The 17,500-nt window shown below is 42.5% G+C and overlaps 1 protein-coding gene across 10 annotated transcripts in view; it reads right to left on the minus strand.

Moving 5' to 3' along the window:
• The window catches only part of SIPA1L2 (signal induced proliferation associated 1 like 2), a 169,941-nt gene that overhangs the window by 78,992 nt on the left and 73,449 nt on the right, over positions 1–17,500 (minus strand). For all 10 annotated transcript variants that reach the window (XM_053298828.1, XM_053298854.1, XM_053298822.1 and 7 more), the window contains one exon: positions 14,877–15,010. In XM_053298828.1, coding sequence (XP_053154803.1) covers positions 14,877–15,010 — 134 coding nt within the window. The remainder of the gene's footprint in view (positions 1–14,876; positions 15,011–17,500) is intronic.

The raw sequence follows: 17,500 nt of genomic DNA on the forward strand, positions 1-17,500 counted from the left end.
AGTTAGATTTGCATAAGTCCACTGTTCTCTTCAAATAAAAGTCTAGAGCCCTGTGTTCATCAAGGGTATGGCAGATGCACTCCAGGTCAGTGGCAGGGCTAGGAAAAAAATACTGGTAGACAAATTCCTTGAGAAAGTTGAGATTCAGAAACAACCTTGGGTAGAAATAAGAAATCAAGACATAGAACCACTCTGTCCTTTTTAAAAACCAAGAATGGAGGGTCTGTTCACAGAGCCCTCAGGTCACTGACTCTTCTCACAGAGGTAATTGCAATAAAAAAGATGCAGTCTTAAGAGTTAAGAACTCAAAAGAACACGTTATTAGGGGTTCAAAGGTTACACAACTGAGTCAGAACCAACTGCAGATTCCAAGAGGGACACAATTTTGGTGTTGGATAAACCTTCAAAAAAGAATTCTCTGTTTTATTCATAAACAAAGCAGAATAAATGTGAAAGGCTGAGAAAGCCACTAAATGAATACATAGGGAGGACAAGGCTAGGCCCTCCTCTTTGAGTGACAACATATAAGACAGTATAAAATACAGAGAGGCTGTCTTAGGCTTAAAAAAAAATCCTATCTGTGGCATATTGGGCGAAATGCTTCCATTTAGCCAAATAAGATTGTGTAGATGGCTTTCTAGCAGCAGAAAGGATGTTTTGTAATTCTAGGCTTAACCCTACCTCAAACCTATCTTCCAGGCTGTGAGACAAAGATAATGGATGCTGGGATGGAGCTGAGTGCCACTGTTCACCGACATAAATCTGGAATTTGAGGTAAGTGCACAAATGCATTGTTGGGCAGGTTCAAGAGGGTGGTAAACCAAGCTCGTCTGGGCCACCATGGTGCTATGAAGATGACAATTGCTTTATCTTTTAGAGTACATTGGGTATAGGGGAAAGGTTGAAATACAGGAGATTTCTCCCCCAAAACTGTAGAGAGCATCCACTAAGGAACAGGGATTGTGACCTTCTCTGCTGCAAAAGAGTTTGCACTTGATGTTTTCTGCTGCGGCAACAAGATTGATGTGAGGGTGACCCCGTAACTGAAAAACAGGAAGGATCACTTGCTGTTTCAGATTTCACTCAATCAATCATTTTATTTATGGCCATAAGCCAAACAAAATTAAAACTTTAGATAGTTACCATAGATAAATATACAGGATAAAAAAACTAAAAGATACACAATCAGCCTCATAAAACCCCATGACAAGAGGTCAGTTTCATAGCCCCATATAAAAATTTAGCAACCCATTCAGTAATATCCACATTGTCATCAGCAAGACATAAATTAAGATAAAATGAGTCAGGCCTGCCTGGGAACTGAACAAAAAATGGGGTCAATAATTCTTTCCTTGAGTCACGGAACAAAGGGCAGTACAGAAACACATGAGCAACTGTTTCTAAACAGCCCTCTCCACAAGAACATAGCCCTGAAAAAGGGGAATCCTTGAAAAACCTTCTACAGAGCAAGGCAGAGGGTAAAACATTCAGCCTGGCTCTTGCAAAGGCTGACCTCAATTTAACCAGATGGAGCATGGAGAGATATTTAGCAGGATAGTTTCGAGCAGGGAGGGAAATACCAAGATATATGGGAGAGCAGCATCTATTCGCTAAGGAGACAAGGCGCTGATATTCAATGTCTCTAAGGCGTTGGATCATAGTAGCCTCAGTGCTGGTAAAGCACAGAGACGATAAGCTGGAGGAAGAAAGCCCCAAACTCAACACTTTTTTTGCTAACCACAGATAACCAAGGGTTAGGGAAGTTGTCCCTCCACATAAGTTGAATATACAATGAACTCTGAGACCCAAGGCAAAATTTGAGCCAGTGAGTTAGTGTAAGCTCCCAAGCCCGACAGGCAATGGAATAGGAACCCAACTCCAAGCACAAAGCGCCATAGGAAACACATCTTGGCACTCTAAAAATAGCTCTGAGAAATCTGGACTGAATAGAATCCATCTCCGACTGTATCCCCTGAATCCATAGTGGAGTCCCGAAGAGCATTTGAGCTACAATTTTGGCTCGAAACACCCTGAGAGCCATAGGTATGTATTTGGCCACCCCTCGTGAAGCAAAAACGGAGAAAAGCATACAATGTGGAGCGTGCATTATGGATCACATGTAAACACTGTGATTTCCAATTAAGATTGGATTGGAAATAAATACCAAGATGTTTAAACTTAAAAACCTGGTCGGTCTTAATATGGTTGATACTCCAGCTGTATATCTTCCTGGTGTTCGAGAACACTAACACCTTAGATTTAGCAAAGTTAATGGAAAGGTGGCTATCATTACAATATTGGGCAAACGCTTTCAAAAGTCTGAGGAGACCAATTTGGGTCTGGGACAAGAGGACTGAATCATCAGCATATAGGAGCACTGGAACCCGATGGTCTGCCAGCTTAGGGGAGTGAACATCCACCTTATTCAACTCAGAGGCCAGGTCATTAACAAATAAATTAAAGAGGGCTGGGGCCAAAAGACAACCTTGCCTGACTCCTCTAGACGTAACAATGGAATCTGTCAGGGATCCTTTTGGGTCAAACCTGACTCGAATAGAGGAGTCAGCATAAAGTTGTTTTATCAGAAATAAAAGTCTTCTATCAATAGATGTTGTTGTGAGTTTGGCCCATAATAGCTCTCTAGGTATAGAATCGGAAGCAGCTTGGAGATCCATAAATGCAACAAAGAGTTTGCCCTTAAAGGTACTTGTATACTTAGTGGCCAAGTGATGCAGTAACATACAATGGTCCAGGGTGGAGTGGTTCGCCCAAAAGCCAGCCTGTTCAGGACCAAGAACATTGAAATCAAGCATCCAGCCTTCCAACTTAGCCAGTAGATAACGCGCATAAAGCTTGCCCACTATTGACAGAAGACTAATTGGTCTGTAGTTGGAGGGATCTGAGTGAGAACCATGTTTATAAATGGGTATCACAACGGCCTCCTTCCAAGAGGGTGGAATAATGCCAGTATTATTAATTGAAGAGAACAGGCCGGCCAAAATAGGAGCCCACCAGTCCAAGTTGGCCAACAGGGTCTCAGAGAGGATACGATCTGGACCAGGTGCCTTACCTCTCTTCAGAGCTGAGGCTAAGCTAACTATATCAGCAGAAGTCACAGGGGGCCATAGAGCTAGCCTTTCTGGAAAGAGGGAGTCATTGCTTGAAGAAGTACATCCGCATTAAAAAGAGACCTAAAATGGGCAACCCAGGCTTGAGTAGGCACCCTAGAACTCACACTAGGTTGATTAAACCCAGATTCGATATACCAAAAGGTGCCACTATCTCTAGCCTGAGTGGCCATAATCAGTTTTCTCCAAATAGTTTTCAATTCTTGGGACTTAGCTGATTTTATACATTTTATAGCCTCTCTTGATAGTAAAATATTTAGAGGGAAGTTCATGAAATGTACCTGATCGATAGGCATTATACAAATTCCCGAGCCTACCCAGTAACTCCCGGCACTGGGAAACAAACCACCCCTTGCAATTGTTCCTTCTACAGGGTTTAGATGACTGTGATTGATCTAACTTCCCGAATTGATAAGACACAGCTCCTTCCAGCTCCACATAAGAGGAGATTATCACCTCATCCGACTGGGCCAATAAAACTGCAGAGCGAAGAGCAATACCAGGAGAAGAGGAGTATAAGATATTCAACTTGTTCTCCACTAATAGAGACCATTTCATCCTTCCCCACACCTTAGACAGACAGGACCCCTTCTGACTAAGTAAAAAATGATCCAGCCCAGGCCAGGGCAAATCGAGGAATGTATGAAGAGGTAGATGGTCACAAAAAGCTTGCTCCCTCACCACAAATTCTGTCACCCTGGAAAAAAAGCTGGGGTGAAACCAAAATGTAATCAATCACACTACAGCCATAGGAAGACAGATACATAAATTAACCCGGGATATCAGGAAGGATGGAACCATTAAAAAAACTCAAGTTATGTGAGCGGACAAGATGTAACAAAAGAGACCCCACCTTGTTGATAACTGTATCTTTAGAGAGACGAATAGAAGCCTGGGGCCACCAGTAAAATCCCCCCCACACTATAAGGAGGAGGAATATACAGAGGGGTCATCAGGACCACATCTTGAATTAAAACCACCCGCGAGCAAAATAGCTGCACACAGGGAGCTCAGGGAAATATCCAGAATCCAGTTGCTCCCATATATGAACTCATGAACTATGCAAGGAACCAGGGGTTATGCAAACGTTAATAAACACTAGTTCCTCATGTTGGGTTTGGATAAGGACAGCCATAGCGTAATGAGAAAAATCGGGAAGCCGGGTGGAAACCACATTTGAGGAAAGAGAAATACAGCAGGCCAGACCTCTTTTAGGTCTCCTCCTAGAAGACTCAACATGGGCAGCCAGTTGATGCACCTCATAACCATTAATGGATAAGTCATCTTTAGCCCAGGTTTCCTGAAGCAATAGCACATTGCATTTGCATAAAAAGGAAATAAATGCAGGATCCGAGCTTTTCTTAGCCCACCCAGCAATATTCCAACTGGTCAAAGATCATTTGGGGTGGTTACTTGCAGGAGGGCAATCATCCAAGCTCTTAATAGGGGGAGGGACCAGAGACATTGGGGCAAACAGATACTCATGTGAGTCAAGTGGGGGACTGTTTGGGAGACAGCAATTCTATGTGAGTTTACATTAGTGAAAAAAGGGACAATAGGATCAGGGATTACACAGACACGGCCGCTACCAGCAGCCCTCCAAAATATCAAAGCTGGTTAGGAGCAGGTGGATCAGGGCACCTGACTGGCCACAGCCTACAGGGAAAAATCTACACGGAATAAATTTTGGTTTGAGTTAAATGAGAAACCGGCAAATTAAATTCTGTACTAGAACAAATCGTCCCACGAGGGAGCAAGGCCAAAGACCTTTCCAAAGCGGAGCTTGGGAAAGAAGTTGGCCTCCCAGGAGATACAGTGAGAAGATCTTTCCTAAATTTACGGTTTTCGGCCAAGATGGATTAAAGCCGGGATAATTTAGCGATATTCGGCCAAAGGCCATCCTTAAGGAGGGAGGGAGGATCGCAGGTCATATGATCCTCCACCGCAGATGGCTCTGAGATGTCAGACAAGGTAGGCGACTGGTAGGATCTCTGAAGGCCCTGGTTGGCAGCAGGTGACACTATCAAAGGCACATTCAGCAGATTTTCTATAAGATCAGACAGGTCAGGGATAAATGAATCCGAAGTCAGGCCAACTTCTGAGATACTCAATGGGATGAAATCCTTGGACTCCCATGGTGGAAGTAAGGCAGGGTCAAAAGATATAGGGGAGACAGACGCAGGGGACACCAGGAGACTATCACCCAAAGAGCAGACTGGAAGATCAGATGTTAAGTGGCACAGCCGGGCTTCTTTATGGATGGGAGAGGATCCCCTTGGGGCACTTGACCGAGAAGAATCGGCGGGCCTCTGAGAAACCCTATTCCTAGCCTCTCCAGGATTGATGAATTCTGTGAAAACTCGTCTAGGGATGATATTCCACTTTGCCAAGTGGTCCCTCATACGTAGCAAGGACAGAGGGATCAAATCTCTGGTAAACGTCAGCTGTCGGTGGACTTCTTGTAGTTCAACTAAAGGTCTAAAGAGTCTAAAAGAGAAAGGGTAGTGGATATATGGGTATAGAGAGAGGCCTTGGAGGCTGCCACAAGGAGCCAGTTGTCAACAAACAGAAATATTTTAATTCCCTTGGTACAAAGATGGGCAGCCACCACAGAAACGAGGGACATATACCAGTCCGAATGGGAAGACTGTATACTGGTATGTATCTGGACCTTAACGGAATCTCAAAAATTTGCGATGCTGAGGATGAATGGATAGGTGAAAGTACATATCTTAAATCAATGGAAGTGAAGCAGACATCTTTTGACAGCAATGTTAGGATAATCTGAATAGTGACCATCTTGAAGCAGAGGCACTGGATTAAAAGGTTCAGATTGTGAAGGTCTAAAATAGGACATAGACTGCTGTTCTTTTTTGGCATTGTGGAATACCTGGAATAAAAACCTGTGTGGAAGTTCTTGTGAACTAGTTGAATTGCTCCTTTCCTGAGAAGTGACTGGATTTCTTCCTGAAGTGGGAGAGTTGGAGCAGTTTGGTGGATTCCAGAAAAAGGTGGGGGTGTGGAGAATTCCAGAGCATCTCTTGTTCTTATGATGATTAACACCCAAGCACCTGTAGTTATCTCTTACCATGCTTCAAAGAAAAGTAGGAGCTTTGAGGTTGGGGCGCTGTGATTGGCCATTGTAAAAGGATGTTTTCAATTTGGAGACAATGTTCTTGGAAGAGGGGAGGGTCACTGGTTTATGATGCTAGTAGTGAGGTTGGGAGCAAAAGGACTCCATAGAGGGATAGGAGGAGTGTTTTGAAGTAGCATGCTTGTTCCTGAACTTCCACACAGACAAGAAGCAAGAGTCAGTCAATCCCATAGAGCGGGCAGTTGAGCAAAGCTTCTGCACTCTCTCCAGGGTGTCATCCATTTTTTGACCAAAAAGGGCTTTGCCATCAAAGGGAAGATCCTCGACGCAAAATCCTGCCTCACAGGAAAGTGTAGAAGATCATAAACAGGCATGTCTACACAAAGCAATTGCTGCAGCCATAGAAAGAGAGCCACAGTCAGCTCCAGGACGAGCTGAGAGACGTTACTTAGCTACTTTAAGGCCCTCATTAAGGAAATGTTCCCAGGCTTTTCATTGAAATCTAAATTTTAATGTGTTTTTATTTATGGAGATTTTATCCATTTTATGAATTTTAACTGTTTTATATTGTTTTATGTTTTAATTTGTACACTGCCTGGAGATTTCTATATCAGGCTGAATAGAAATACAATCAATCAAATCATAAAAATGAATACGTATGACGATGAATATTTATATACCTCTTTTCTACAAAAGTTCCCAAAGCAGTTAGAGAAAGTTTCTCTAGCAAGAAATGTTCATATCTAGCCATATAAGCTTGATGATTTGAAATTCAGAGTGGGAGGCTAGCTGTAGAGTACAACTTCTGGCCAACTGCATCAAGTTTACAACCCCCTCGGTCAACAGGGGCAGACAAAGGCTTTTCCCTAGATCTGAACTGAGCAGACTACCACCACTGAATTAGGAATTGTGTGTTTAATCACGAAAGTAGTGTCTTTTTGTTGCACTCTGTACATATGCACAACATACACCCCTGCTAACTTGGCAAAGAGGCACCTTTTAATGTGGTGATTCTCTTTATTTAGCAGGGGGAGAGTAACTGGCCCTATTCACCCCAGCACAGTACCTCCAGTGACTGTTGCTGGTATCTATCTTACGTTTCTTTTAGATTGTGAGCCCTTTGGGGACAGGGATCCATCTTATTTATTATTTCTCTGTGTAAACCACCCTGAGCCATGTTGGAAGTGAAGGACAATGCGTTGTCTTGTCTCAATAACAGTGGAGGACAGACTAGTGAGTCAGAGGGCTAGAGGGTCAAGACATTGGTCATCCCTTCTCTACTGCTCTGACACTATCCCTTTGGAATGTAGATTGCTACTCTCAGGGGACTTTCTTCCTTCCAGCTACTTCCTTCCTCTCTCCCCTCTCTCCCTGTTCCTTCTACCTTGCAACATGCAAGCTCCATTCCCTGCACTATGTGTGCAGAGATGCAGAATCCATCTGCATCCAGCTAGCTAAATAGATTCGAAATCCTAACTCTTCACTTTCATATCTAGAATGGAGTTCTTTAATAAATGCCATATATATTGCTTTGAAACGATGAACTGGCTCCAAGTTACTTTACTCTCAGCATACACGCATGCCAAACCAAATTCCGCTGTGTTGTGCCTCTGTGCACTCTGCTATAAGGAAAAAGGGATTCTCTTACCAGAGAGAATTCCCAACAGGTTATGGGAGCCCAGTATTTTGAACTGCGTGTACTGCAACTAAAGAGTTAGGTTAGTTCCAGGAGATCCAATGAGATCTAACCGTGGACACTTTGAATTGCTAATCTACAGCAGCTGCCCTTTCTTGGAGCTCAGTGAGGATGGCTACTTACCTAGAGGGAAAGCTCAGGCTGACTATCCTGAACCCAATTACTTGGAATGGAAAACACGACTGAGGCTTGCATTGAGAGCAGAAGGACTCCAGAAAGTAACTGAAGAGGAACCCTGCCCCCCACAGATGGAACTACAGCTGCTGAGAAAACTGCTAAAGAAAAATGGCTGCTCAAGGTTGCAAAAGCCCAAGCTTTGATAGCTGCTTCTGTGAGTAAAAACTATCTTATTACTATATGTGATCTTGAGATCTCAAAGGAAATGCTAAGTAAGCTAGATTCCTTGCATATGAAAAAGGGGTGGGCATACACCTTTAACTTGAGAAAGAAAATGCAGAATACAAAGACGGGGACTGTTTTGCCACGCATCTAGGATTGCTGGAAGATTTTTTCTTTCAATTTAAAGCTGCAGGGGAGGAATTTACAGAGAGTCAGAAGCTTGAAGCTTTGTTCCTAACCATGCTGCCCAGCTATAGCAGTATAATCGGCCAATTGGAAGTCCACACCGCTCTAAGCTTTGAGAAGGCAGTGGAAATGATATCTTCTGAGGCAAACAGAAGGAAAGTTTTGAATTCTTGATATGAAGGTGAATTGGCAAATAACTTTGCTCTTAAAGCAACAACTGGCCATACCAGAAGAGGAAGCCCAAGGTGGGGAGGGAATGCTGCAAGAGGAAACCGCATGGGCCCCGCACATTTGCATACAAAGAGGTCTGGTTTCGTTGTCAAGGAAACTCAGTCCAGAGAGAGCGATCACATGACCGCCAGCAGGGAGACTGCTCCTGGAATGAGGCCAACTGGGACTAATGCCTTTAGATGTTTTCTGTGTAACCAATTTGGCCACAAGGTGGCGAACTGTCCCAAGAATCAGACAAGAAGAGTTGATTTTACTGAGAGAAATTTAAATAAGGACTTTAAGCATGCTAATGATTCAAATAAGAATTTCAGTGTTTCCCTGATGCAAGGCGATGAAAAGTTTATTCTGGACACAGGTTCCACAGTTCATATCTCGAATAAGTTACGTTTCTATACTGAACTGTTTGATATTCCTGAAGAGACTGTTCATTTGGGCAATAATACTACAATTAAAGCAAAGAAGAAAGGCGAAGGAATTTTGTATTGCAAGTTATTGGATGGATCAATTAATGAGTTTTTTGTGAGAGATGTTTTGTATATCCCTGACTTCTCAAGCTCCTTGCTTTCAATATCCAAGCTAGAGAAACAAGGCTGTGAACTGTATATTAGAAATGGATAATGTGCTGTTACCCAGAATGGAGAAGTTTGCCTTGTAGGCTCTGAATGCAAAGGGCTGTACAGTGTGCAGGAGCAACCTCTATCAAAGACAGACAGAGAAAGACCAGCCTGGTCCAAACCTGAGGCATACCAGCCTAATGAAGTGAACCTTGCTCAGTCATGCCTGCATGAAAACTGCTTGCAACTGTGTCATAGATGCCTGGGACACAGGAGCTATGAGTCAATCCAGAACATGAAGGAAAAGGGATCAGCTGATGGCATTGATTTTGTACCATGTGACATTGTGACTAACTGTGTTTATTGTCTTGAGTCCAAAGCAGTTAACAAGCCATTTCCTAAGCAGAGTGAAAGGAAGACCAGAAGACCCCTGGAGCTGATCCACAGCGATATATCTGGACCACTACCAGCAACCACTGGTAATTTCAGATATTTTCTCACATTCATCGATGATTTCTCACGATACATGCTTGTATATCTACTAAAGGAGAAATCACAAATGCTCGATAAACTCCAGGACTACATGGCTATGGCAAGCAACAAATTTGGGTGGAAGCCAAAGATCCTGCGCACAGACAATGGAGCAGAGTATATGTCCAGTGCCGCAGAGCAGTTCCTGAGAGAACATGGAATCGTGCATCAAACCACGGTAGCTTACAATCCGTCCCAAAATGGAGTCTCAGAAAGAAAGAACAGAAGCCTCCTGGACATGGTAAGATGCATGCTTGCTGACGCACACCTCCCACAGAAACTCTGGGGAGAAGGCATCATGACTGCTACATACATACAAAACAGAATGCACACAAAGCCTAGAGGAACAACACCATATGAACTTTGGCATGGTCATAAGCCGTCCATGACACATTTGCGTGTCTTTGGAAGCACGGCTTACTCATACATCCCAAAGGAAAGAAGGACTAAGTTAGGGGCTAGTGCCACAAAAGGGATTTTTGTAGGATACTCAGCACAATCCAAAGGCTACAGAATTCTGGATCCTGACACCAACAAGATAACCATAAGCAGATTGATGTATTTTGATGAGAATGAAAGAGCTACATCTTCAGAGGGGGCCTACACCAAAGCAAGCAACCAGACCAAACACCCTGACGACTGGATTATGCTTCCTGATCTCAGCGGAATTGAGGAGGAGGAGACAGCAGATTCAGATCCAACCACACTCGACACAGAGACCCCCAGCGATCCACCAGATGCACCTGAGATAATGGGAGAGACCACAGAGGATGAGGTGAGGCGATCAACGGGCTCAAACAGAGGTGTTCCAGCCCCGAGATTGTCCTACCTCGCAAGAACGGCGGAACAACCAGAACCTTCATCATGGGAGGAAATATCCCAGCTACCACAACCAGAAGCCCCAAAGTGGAAACAAGCTACAATTGAAGAGCTTGAGGCTCTACAGAAAAACAAAACCTGGACTCTTATTAAGTTGCCTCAAGAAAGGAAAGTTATAGGCTACAAATGGGTTTTCAAACTCAAACATGATGCTGATGGTGAGATTCAGCGCTACAAAGCCAGATTGGTAGCGAAAGGATATTCACAGAGATATGGAGAAGGGATTCTCTTACCAGAGAGAATTCCCAACACTCTGTACATATGTACAACACCCCCGCTAACTTGGCAAAGAGGCACATGGTGATTCTCTTTATTTAGCAGGGGGAGAGTAACTGGCCCTATTCACCCCAGCACAGTACCTCCAGTGACTGTTCCTGGTGTCTATTTTATTTTATTTATTTATTAAAACATTTTTATACCGCCCAAAACTTACGTCTCTGGGCGGTTTACAACAAAATAAAAACAAAATAAAACATTCGTTAAGACAAAAATGGGTGGGTGGGGAACACACACATTACAACAATTTAAAATTTTAAAATAATATTTTAAAACAGCATTAAAACCAATTAAATTTCATTAATTAAAAGCCTGGGTGAAGAGATGTGTTTTTAAAGACTTTTTAAAAGCTGTCAGAGATGGCTGATGTTTCTTATGTTTTCTTATATGTTTCTTATGTTATGTTTCTTATGTTTCTTTTAGATTGTGAGTCTTTTGGGGCCAGGGATTCATCTTATTTATTTATTATTTATCTGTGTAAACCGCCTTGAGCCATTTTTGGAAGGGCGGTATAGAAATTGAATAATAATAATAATACAAGCCATAAACACCTGGGCTATACCTGTTATCAGATACACTGCAGGAATAATAGACTGGACCCAGGCAGAGCTAGAGACGCTAGATCGTAAGACCAGGAAAATCATGACCATCAATCATGCTCTGCACCCCCACAGTGATGTCGATAGGCTATACCTCCCTCACAGCTCAGGTGGAAGAGGAATGCTGCAAGTCCATCAAACAGTAGGAGGAGGAGGAGAAAAGAGGCCTTGAAGAATATATCAAGGACAGTGAAGAAGATGCACTTCAAATGGTCAATAATGCGAAACTATTCAACACCAATGAAACAAAGCAGGCCTACAAGAGAGAACAAATCAAGAACCAAGCAGAAAAATGGAGAAATAAGCCCCTGCATGGTCAATATTTGCACAATATACGTGGAAAATCAGACATCACCAAGACCTGGCAATGGCTTAAGAATGGCAACTTGAAGAAAGAAACACAGGGTTTCATACTGGCTGCACAAGAACAGGCACTAAGAACAAATGCAATAAGAGCAAAAGTCAAAAAATCCACCACAAACAGCAAGTGCCGCCTTTGTAAAGAAGCAGATGAAACCGTGGACCACCTAATCAGCTGTTGTAAAAAGATCGCACAGACTGACTACAAACAAAGGCATGACAAAGTAGCAGGGATGATACACTGGAACATCTGCAAAAAATACAAGCTACCTGTAGCCAAAAATTGGTGGGACTATCAAATTGAAAAAGTGGTAGAAAATGAAGATGTAAAAATATTACGGGACTTCCGACTACAAACAGACAAACATCTGCCACACACTACACCAGACATAACTGTAGTCGAGAAGAAAGAAAAACAAGTCAAAATAATTGACATAGCAATACCAGGGGATAGCAGAATAGAAGAAAAAGAAATAGAAAAAATCACCAAATACAAAGATCTACAAATTGAAATTGAAAGGCTGTGGCAGAAAAAGACCAAAATAATTCCAGTGGTCATTGGTGCCCTGGGTGCAGTTCCAAAAGACCTTGAAGAGCACCTCAACACCATAGGGGCCACAGAAATCACCATCAGCCAATTACAAAAAGCAGCTTTACTGGGAACAGCCTATATTCTGCGACAATATCTATAACAACAGCAACAACATTGACAATACAATTCTGGCATCCCAGGTCCTTGGGAAGGACTCGATGTCTGGATAAAACAAACCAGTCAATAACACCTGTCTGACTGTGTAAAATAATAATAATATGTTCAAGTCTCTTAGAAGTGGGAGGCTGGTTTCTCGCATGAATTCTAAGCCACCTCCAGCAGAGGGGCAACATAGGTAATTCAATGGGTGTTTTTAAGTATCTGGTTGAATTAAACCAAGAACTGGTCCTTTGCTGCTGTAGCAGGGTGTTGGACTTCTAAGCCCAGCACCCCAGCCATTCTGCGTAGAATTTAAAATCCTCCAGTGGCGCATGCTCCAGTAGCACATCACCCTTTTGATCTCCCACCCAAAGCTTATAGCCTAGACACTCTGTTCCTGCATGCTTGCCAGATAAAACTGAGGCAATTCATGCAGGAGTCAACCTTGTGAATCTTCGCCCAAGCAAAGCAAGCAGTTTTTATGGCTGCCAGAAGTCAGGAGTTTAGCCCCACATGCACTGCACTTTTTAAAAAAAGGTCATAGATGCCATAAGGTATGGGGCAAGGAGTGAGAGAAGAAATCTCTTCTTTAACTGAAGCAGCATAAGACAGGGTTGGGGGCAACTGAGGAAAAGACAGATGCAAAATGTAAAGCTGGAAACTAAAGAGAGATAAGGAAGGGAGGGATAAGAACTGAACTAAAGAAGGGGGAAATAGTTCTGGAGAAGTCTTGCTTCTCACTAGTTCCTATTCATTCTATTTCTATGTAAACAGAATAAATAGGAAATATTTACATAAAGTAAGCTTTATGTAAAGCTGAGGGATAGGTGAAGGCTCTCAGTGAAGTGTACTCTGCAACAGTCAGCGATAGATTGAGGTAAGGGTGGAACGCGCTCCTCTCTAATTGCTGGGGTTGAAGCTTCCCACCAAAAGGTCTTAAAGGTAAAGCTTTAGAAGATTCCAAAACGAGGTTCTACGCCAGCACAAAACCCATGAGTGTGAGTATCACAGGAACCATGCAGAAGAACTCTGTACTTAATGTTAACCCTTCTGTTACCCAGTGCCAGCTGGTATAGTTGCAGCAATAGTCTATGTTGAAATAGTCCACTGTGTGAAACAGGATGCTGGACTGGAGGGGCCTTGGGCCTGACCCAGCAGGGCTATTCTTATGTAAATTATCATAAGGCAACATATTATGCTCAGTTCCCAGCCTGTAGAGCAAGACTTATTTGAAATCAGAAACTACATCAAGCAGACTCTATATGCATTAGCCAATGCAAAATCTGAGAACTAGCATTGTTCAAACATCAATTGCAAGGACTATGGTAAGTCTGTCATTTCCTCAGCTCATTAATAAGAGCAGAAAAACTGACTCAGTTGCAATTACTAGCGGACAACCAAATTTAAATATTAAATTGATCAAATCCATCTAACAACGCTGACAAGGCTTGGTAAGCATCCCTCCTGCTATTTCAGACCCTTTTACCTTAAACAGGATGTCTATTGTTTTACATTGAAAAAGTTAAACAGCTGGAATTTCCAAAAATACTGTAGAGAAACAAACATAAAAAATCATGACATGCTCCTCCACTCCCTTACCTCTCTGAATTTTTTTTCAAACGTTCTTCCTACAAACTCCTCCCCAGCCCTATAAGCCTTTTCTGTCAAGCATCTATACACATACTTATATTCTGCCCTTTTGCTGTCTCTACTCTCTCAAGCTCATCGTCTGTTTTCTTTTGAAAAGGGCAGTTATTCCCTATAACTCTATTCCTTAGTCACTTATAAATGAGAAGGAATAAATTCCTGGGGGGAAAGAACAGCTAGGCTAGAGTTCCAGTTTGCCTTTATTACGCCAAAGGTGCATCATTCCACCTATGATCCCATCCACAAAAACATTTAAACTACTGCTAAGCAAAATATATTAAATGCATCTATCAACTCAGAAAAGTTCTAAAAAGTCTCAGACATCTTGAAAGACACAAATAGTGAAATACTTATAATACCCTTGAGAAGGCATTTGCACCCAAATGACAGAGGCAAGTATAGAAAGGCATGAGAACTCCTGAAGGTCCAAACCCAATGGTGTACAGCTATGACGACAACAACAAACAGAAGGAGTACTCACAGTGATGCTCTAGTAAGCTCCTCAAAAGGTAGACCAATGTTTAGCCACTCTTACTTCAAGCACAGAATTGGGTCAAGGAACTCAGGGTTGTACAAGGTTGAACAAAAGAAGTTAGGACAACTGTTGAGTGGATTAGTTGCAGTATGTTGGCAAGATACATGCATGGAGCAGTATGAAACTCTACCTCACTTGTTCTGAACACTACACGGTAGTTGAATTGTGAACCTTCTTTCTCCTTTACATCTTCAAACTTCTCCCTTCGGATGCTGACTGCTACTGGTCCTAAATTTTCATCTGTTCCAAAGTAATTTTGATGCTCTGTAATACATAAAGAGAAGACAATACTGGAGAGTAAGGTTGATAGATTCATGCTAATTCCTCAAATAAGTTTTATTGATGGAGTTTAGAAAGTTTATTATGCCAGATGAATCACAACTAAAGACATGACCAGCCAAATAATACACATTTAACCAACAGAAATTCAATACAAATCCCTGGTGGTCTAAAAGTCAAGATTCCGCTAGAGAATCCCCAGCTATTTAGCTGGGGGCTCGTCTGGGTTGTAGAAGCCTGCCCTTCTACATGACTGCAGTTCTGTACTCCCACATTTGATGGGGCGGACTCTTCCTCTCTTTTACAGAAATCAAAGAACAAAACATTTGTAGATGCACACTCAAAGGCTTAAACTGAGAATATTTAATTAACTTCCACGGGTTTCAATGGAAGAAAGTTGACCATGCTCTTAATTGGGCCACTAATGTCAATGGTCCTTGACTATACTTGGCTTTGGCTAGATTTTGCCTGCAATATTTAATTCAGTACTTAAACAAACCCTGTGCCAACACACTCATGCCATCTGATGCTCACTTGTGTACATACAGTTTATGTAGTCTGGTTTGTAATTAACCAAATTGTCAGTCGGTATCCTACAATTCATATGGTTATTATTGCTATTAGTTATGTATACTAAGATCCATGACCCACATGTTGAGCAGCATTAAGAGGGTGGAGGCAATCTGCCTGCACTGCTGTGGGCTCTCAGTGGATCAATCCATGCTGCTGCAGGCTCTCAGTTATGCCCTGGCGGTTTGGGCTATTTGTGCAAGAGCACAAATACCCCAAACTGCCAGGACATAACTGCGAGCCTGCAGTAATGGGTTGTGCAAGAGCACAAATACTTCAAATAACTCATTCATGCTCTAGAAGCACTAGTAAGATTGGAAAAATACGGCTGACCTGTTAAGAATGTCTGTGTTAGGTATCTCTGCATGTCAGCTACTAACTGCCATTTTATTTCAGAAGGTGTAATCTGAGACTCTACAAAAATCCCAAGAAGGCAATTTGCCAGTGATACTTACAAGACAAAAAATTAAATATGCATACCTCATATAACTAAGAAAAACTCCACATCTTCCAAAAGTTGCCATCTGGTCAAGCCTCAATACTTCACTTTCCTTTGACCGTCATTTTGCTTATATATCTATATCTATCTATGTATAAAATTCTCCTAAACATACCCGCTGCTAATCCCATGTGTGGCAGCTCTCGCGAGAGTTTGCAAGCAGCTGCCTGGGGGATAGCAACGGGGACGGGGGAGAAAATGGTGGTGACAGCTGGGCAGCCAGAGGGAAAGCGCCGGCTGGCCAGTGAGGGAAAGCACCAGGCCAGCCAGGCCAGCCGGAGAGAGAAAGCACTGCCGGTGAGTGGGGGGAAGGGAAGCGCTGGCCAGGCCAGCAAGCGAGAGAAAGTGCTTCAGGAGGGGAGGGAGAGAAAGCACCGGCCAGGCTGGTAGATGGGGAAGGGAAGGGAAAGCACTGGCCAGGCCAGCGGGGAAGGGAAGCACCGGTCAGGTTGGCTGGCGAGAGAAAAGCACTGCCGGTGGGCGAGGAGGAAGGGAAAGTACCAGCCACACCAGCCGAGCGAAGGCGCCGCTGGAGGAAAAGCAGCCTGGGAGGAGGAGAATCGACTGGGGCTGAAGCGGGAGAGGAGAATCGACTAGGGGTGCAGATGATCAGCTAGTTCTAAACTATTTCAGTCTGCTTCTTCAGTTTCTTCCTAGTTTAAACCCACTGATGGAACTAACTTATCAAAATAATTTAACTACTGCCTACAAAAGCAGTTTTACTATAGTATGAGATAATTATATTTAAGTATATATAATTAGAACTACCTTTATAACTACTTTGTATAGTTATGTAGTTTCAATTACTTTTCTAAGGACTGGAAATTAAACTTTTAAAACATTGAAAATTAAAAACATTTTTAAATAATTGTTTAACAGGTCAAATAAAACATTTTACTGGGTTTAGGAAATCTAGATATATACTTTACTCAAATAATAATAATCTTTCCTGAGCACTTGAGTCCTGTAAGTAGTCAACTTGCAAGCAGCAAACTCCATGCAGTCCCTTCCACCCCTCTGACACAACCGGGGGGGGGGGTGGGGGCAGGCTGAACAGCTAGAATATTTTGAGTGCAGCACTCTCCTTAACATTTTACTTACAGAACATTCTCTTAGTGCTAAATGTAGGAATATGGAAGGTCAGGTTGCCACAGTCTCTTCTGATAATTGCAGGCATGCCTCTGTTAGTCTTAGAGATTGATTTGGTATTCAAATGGTGTCAGTGTGATAATTAATTAAAATATTTTTCTTAATTGAGAGTAATTATTGTTTGATAGTTAATTACAGTGATTAACTATCAACAAAAGTAATTTATGTAGTTAAACTATGTAGTTTGAACTATTTTTTCATTATGCAGTTGAAATTTCCATTCAAGTTATATGAAAAGTAGTGCTTGTTGGTTTGAC

The sequence above is a fragment of the Hemicordylus capensis genome, chromosome 1 (assembly GCF_027244095.1).
Source record: "Hemicordylus capensis ecotype Gifberg chromosome 1, rHemCap1.1.pri, whole genome shotgun sequence".
In the NCBI taxonomy this organism is placed as follows: Eukaryota; Metazoa; Chordata; class Lepidosauria; order Squamata; family Cordylidae; genus Hemicordylus; species Hemicordylus capensis.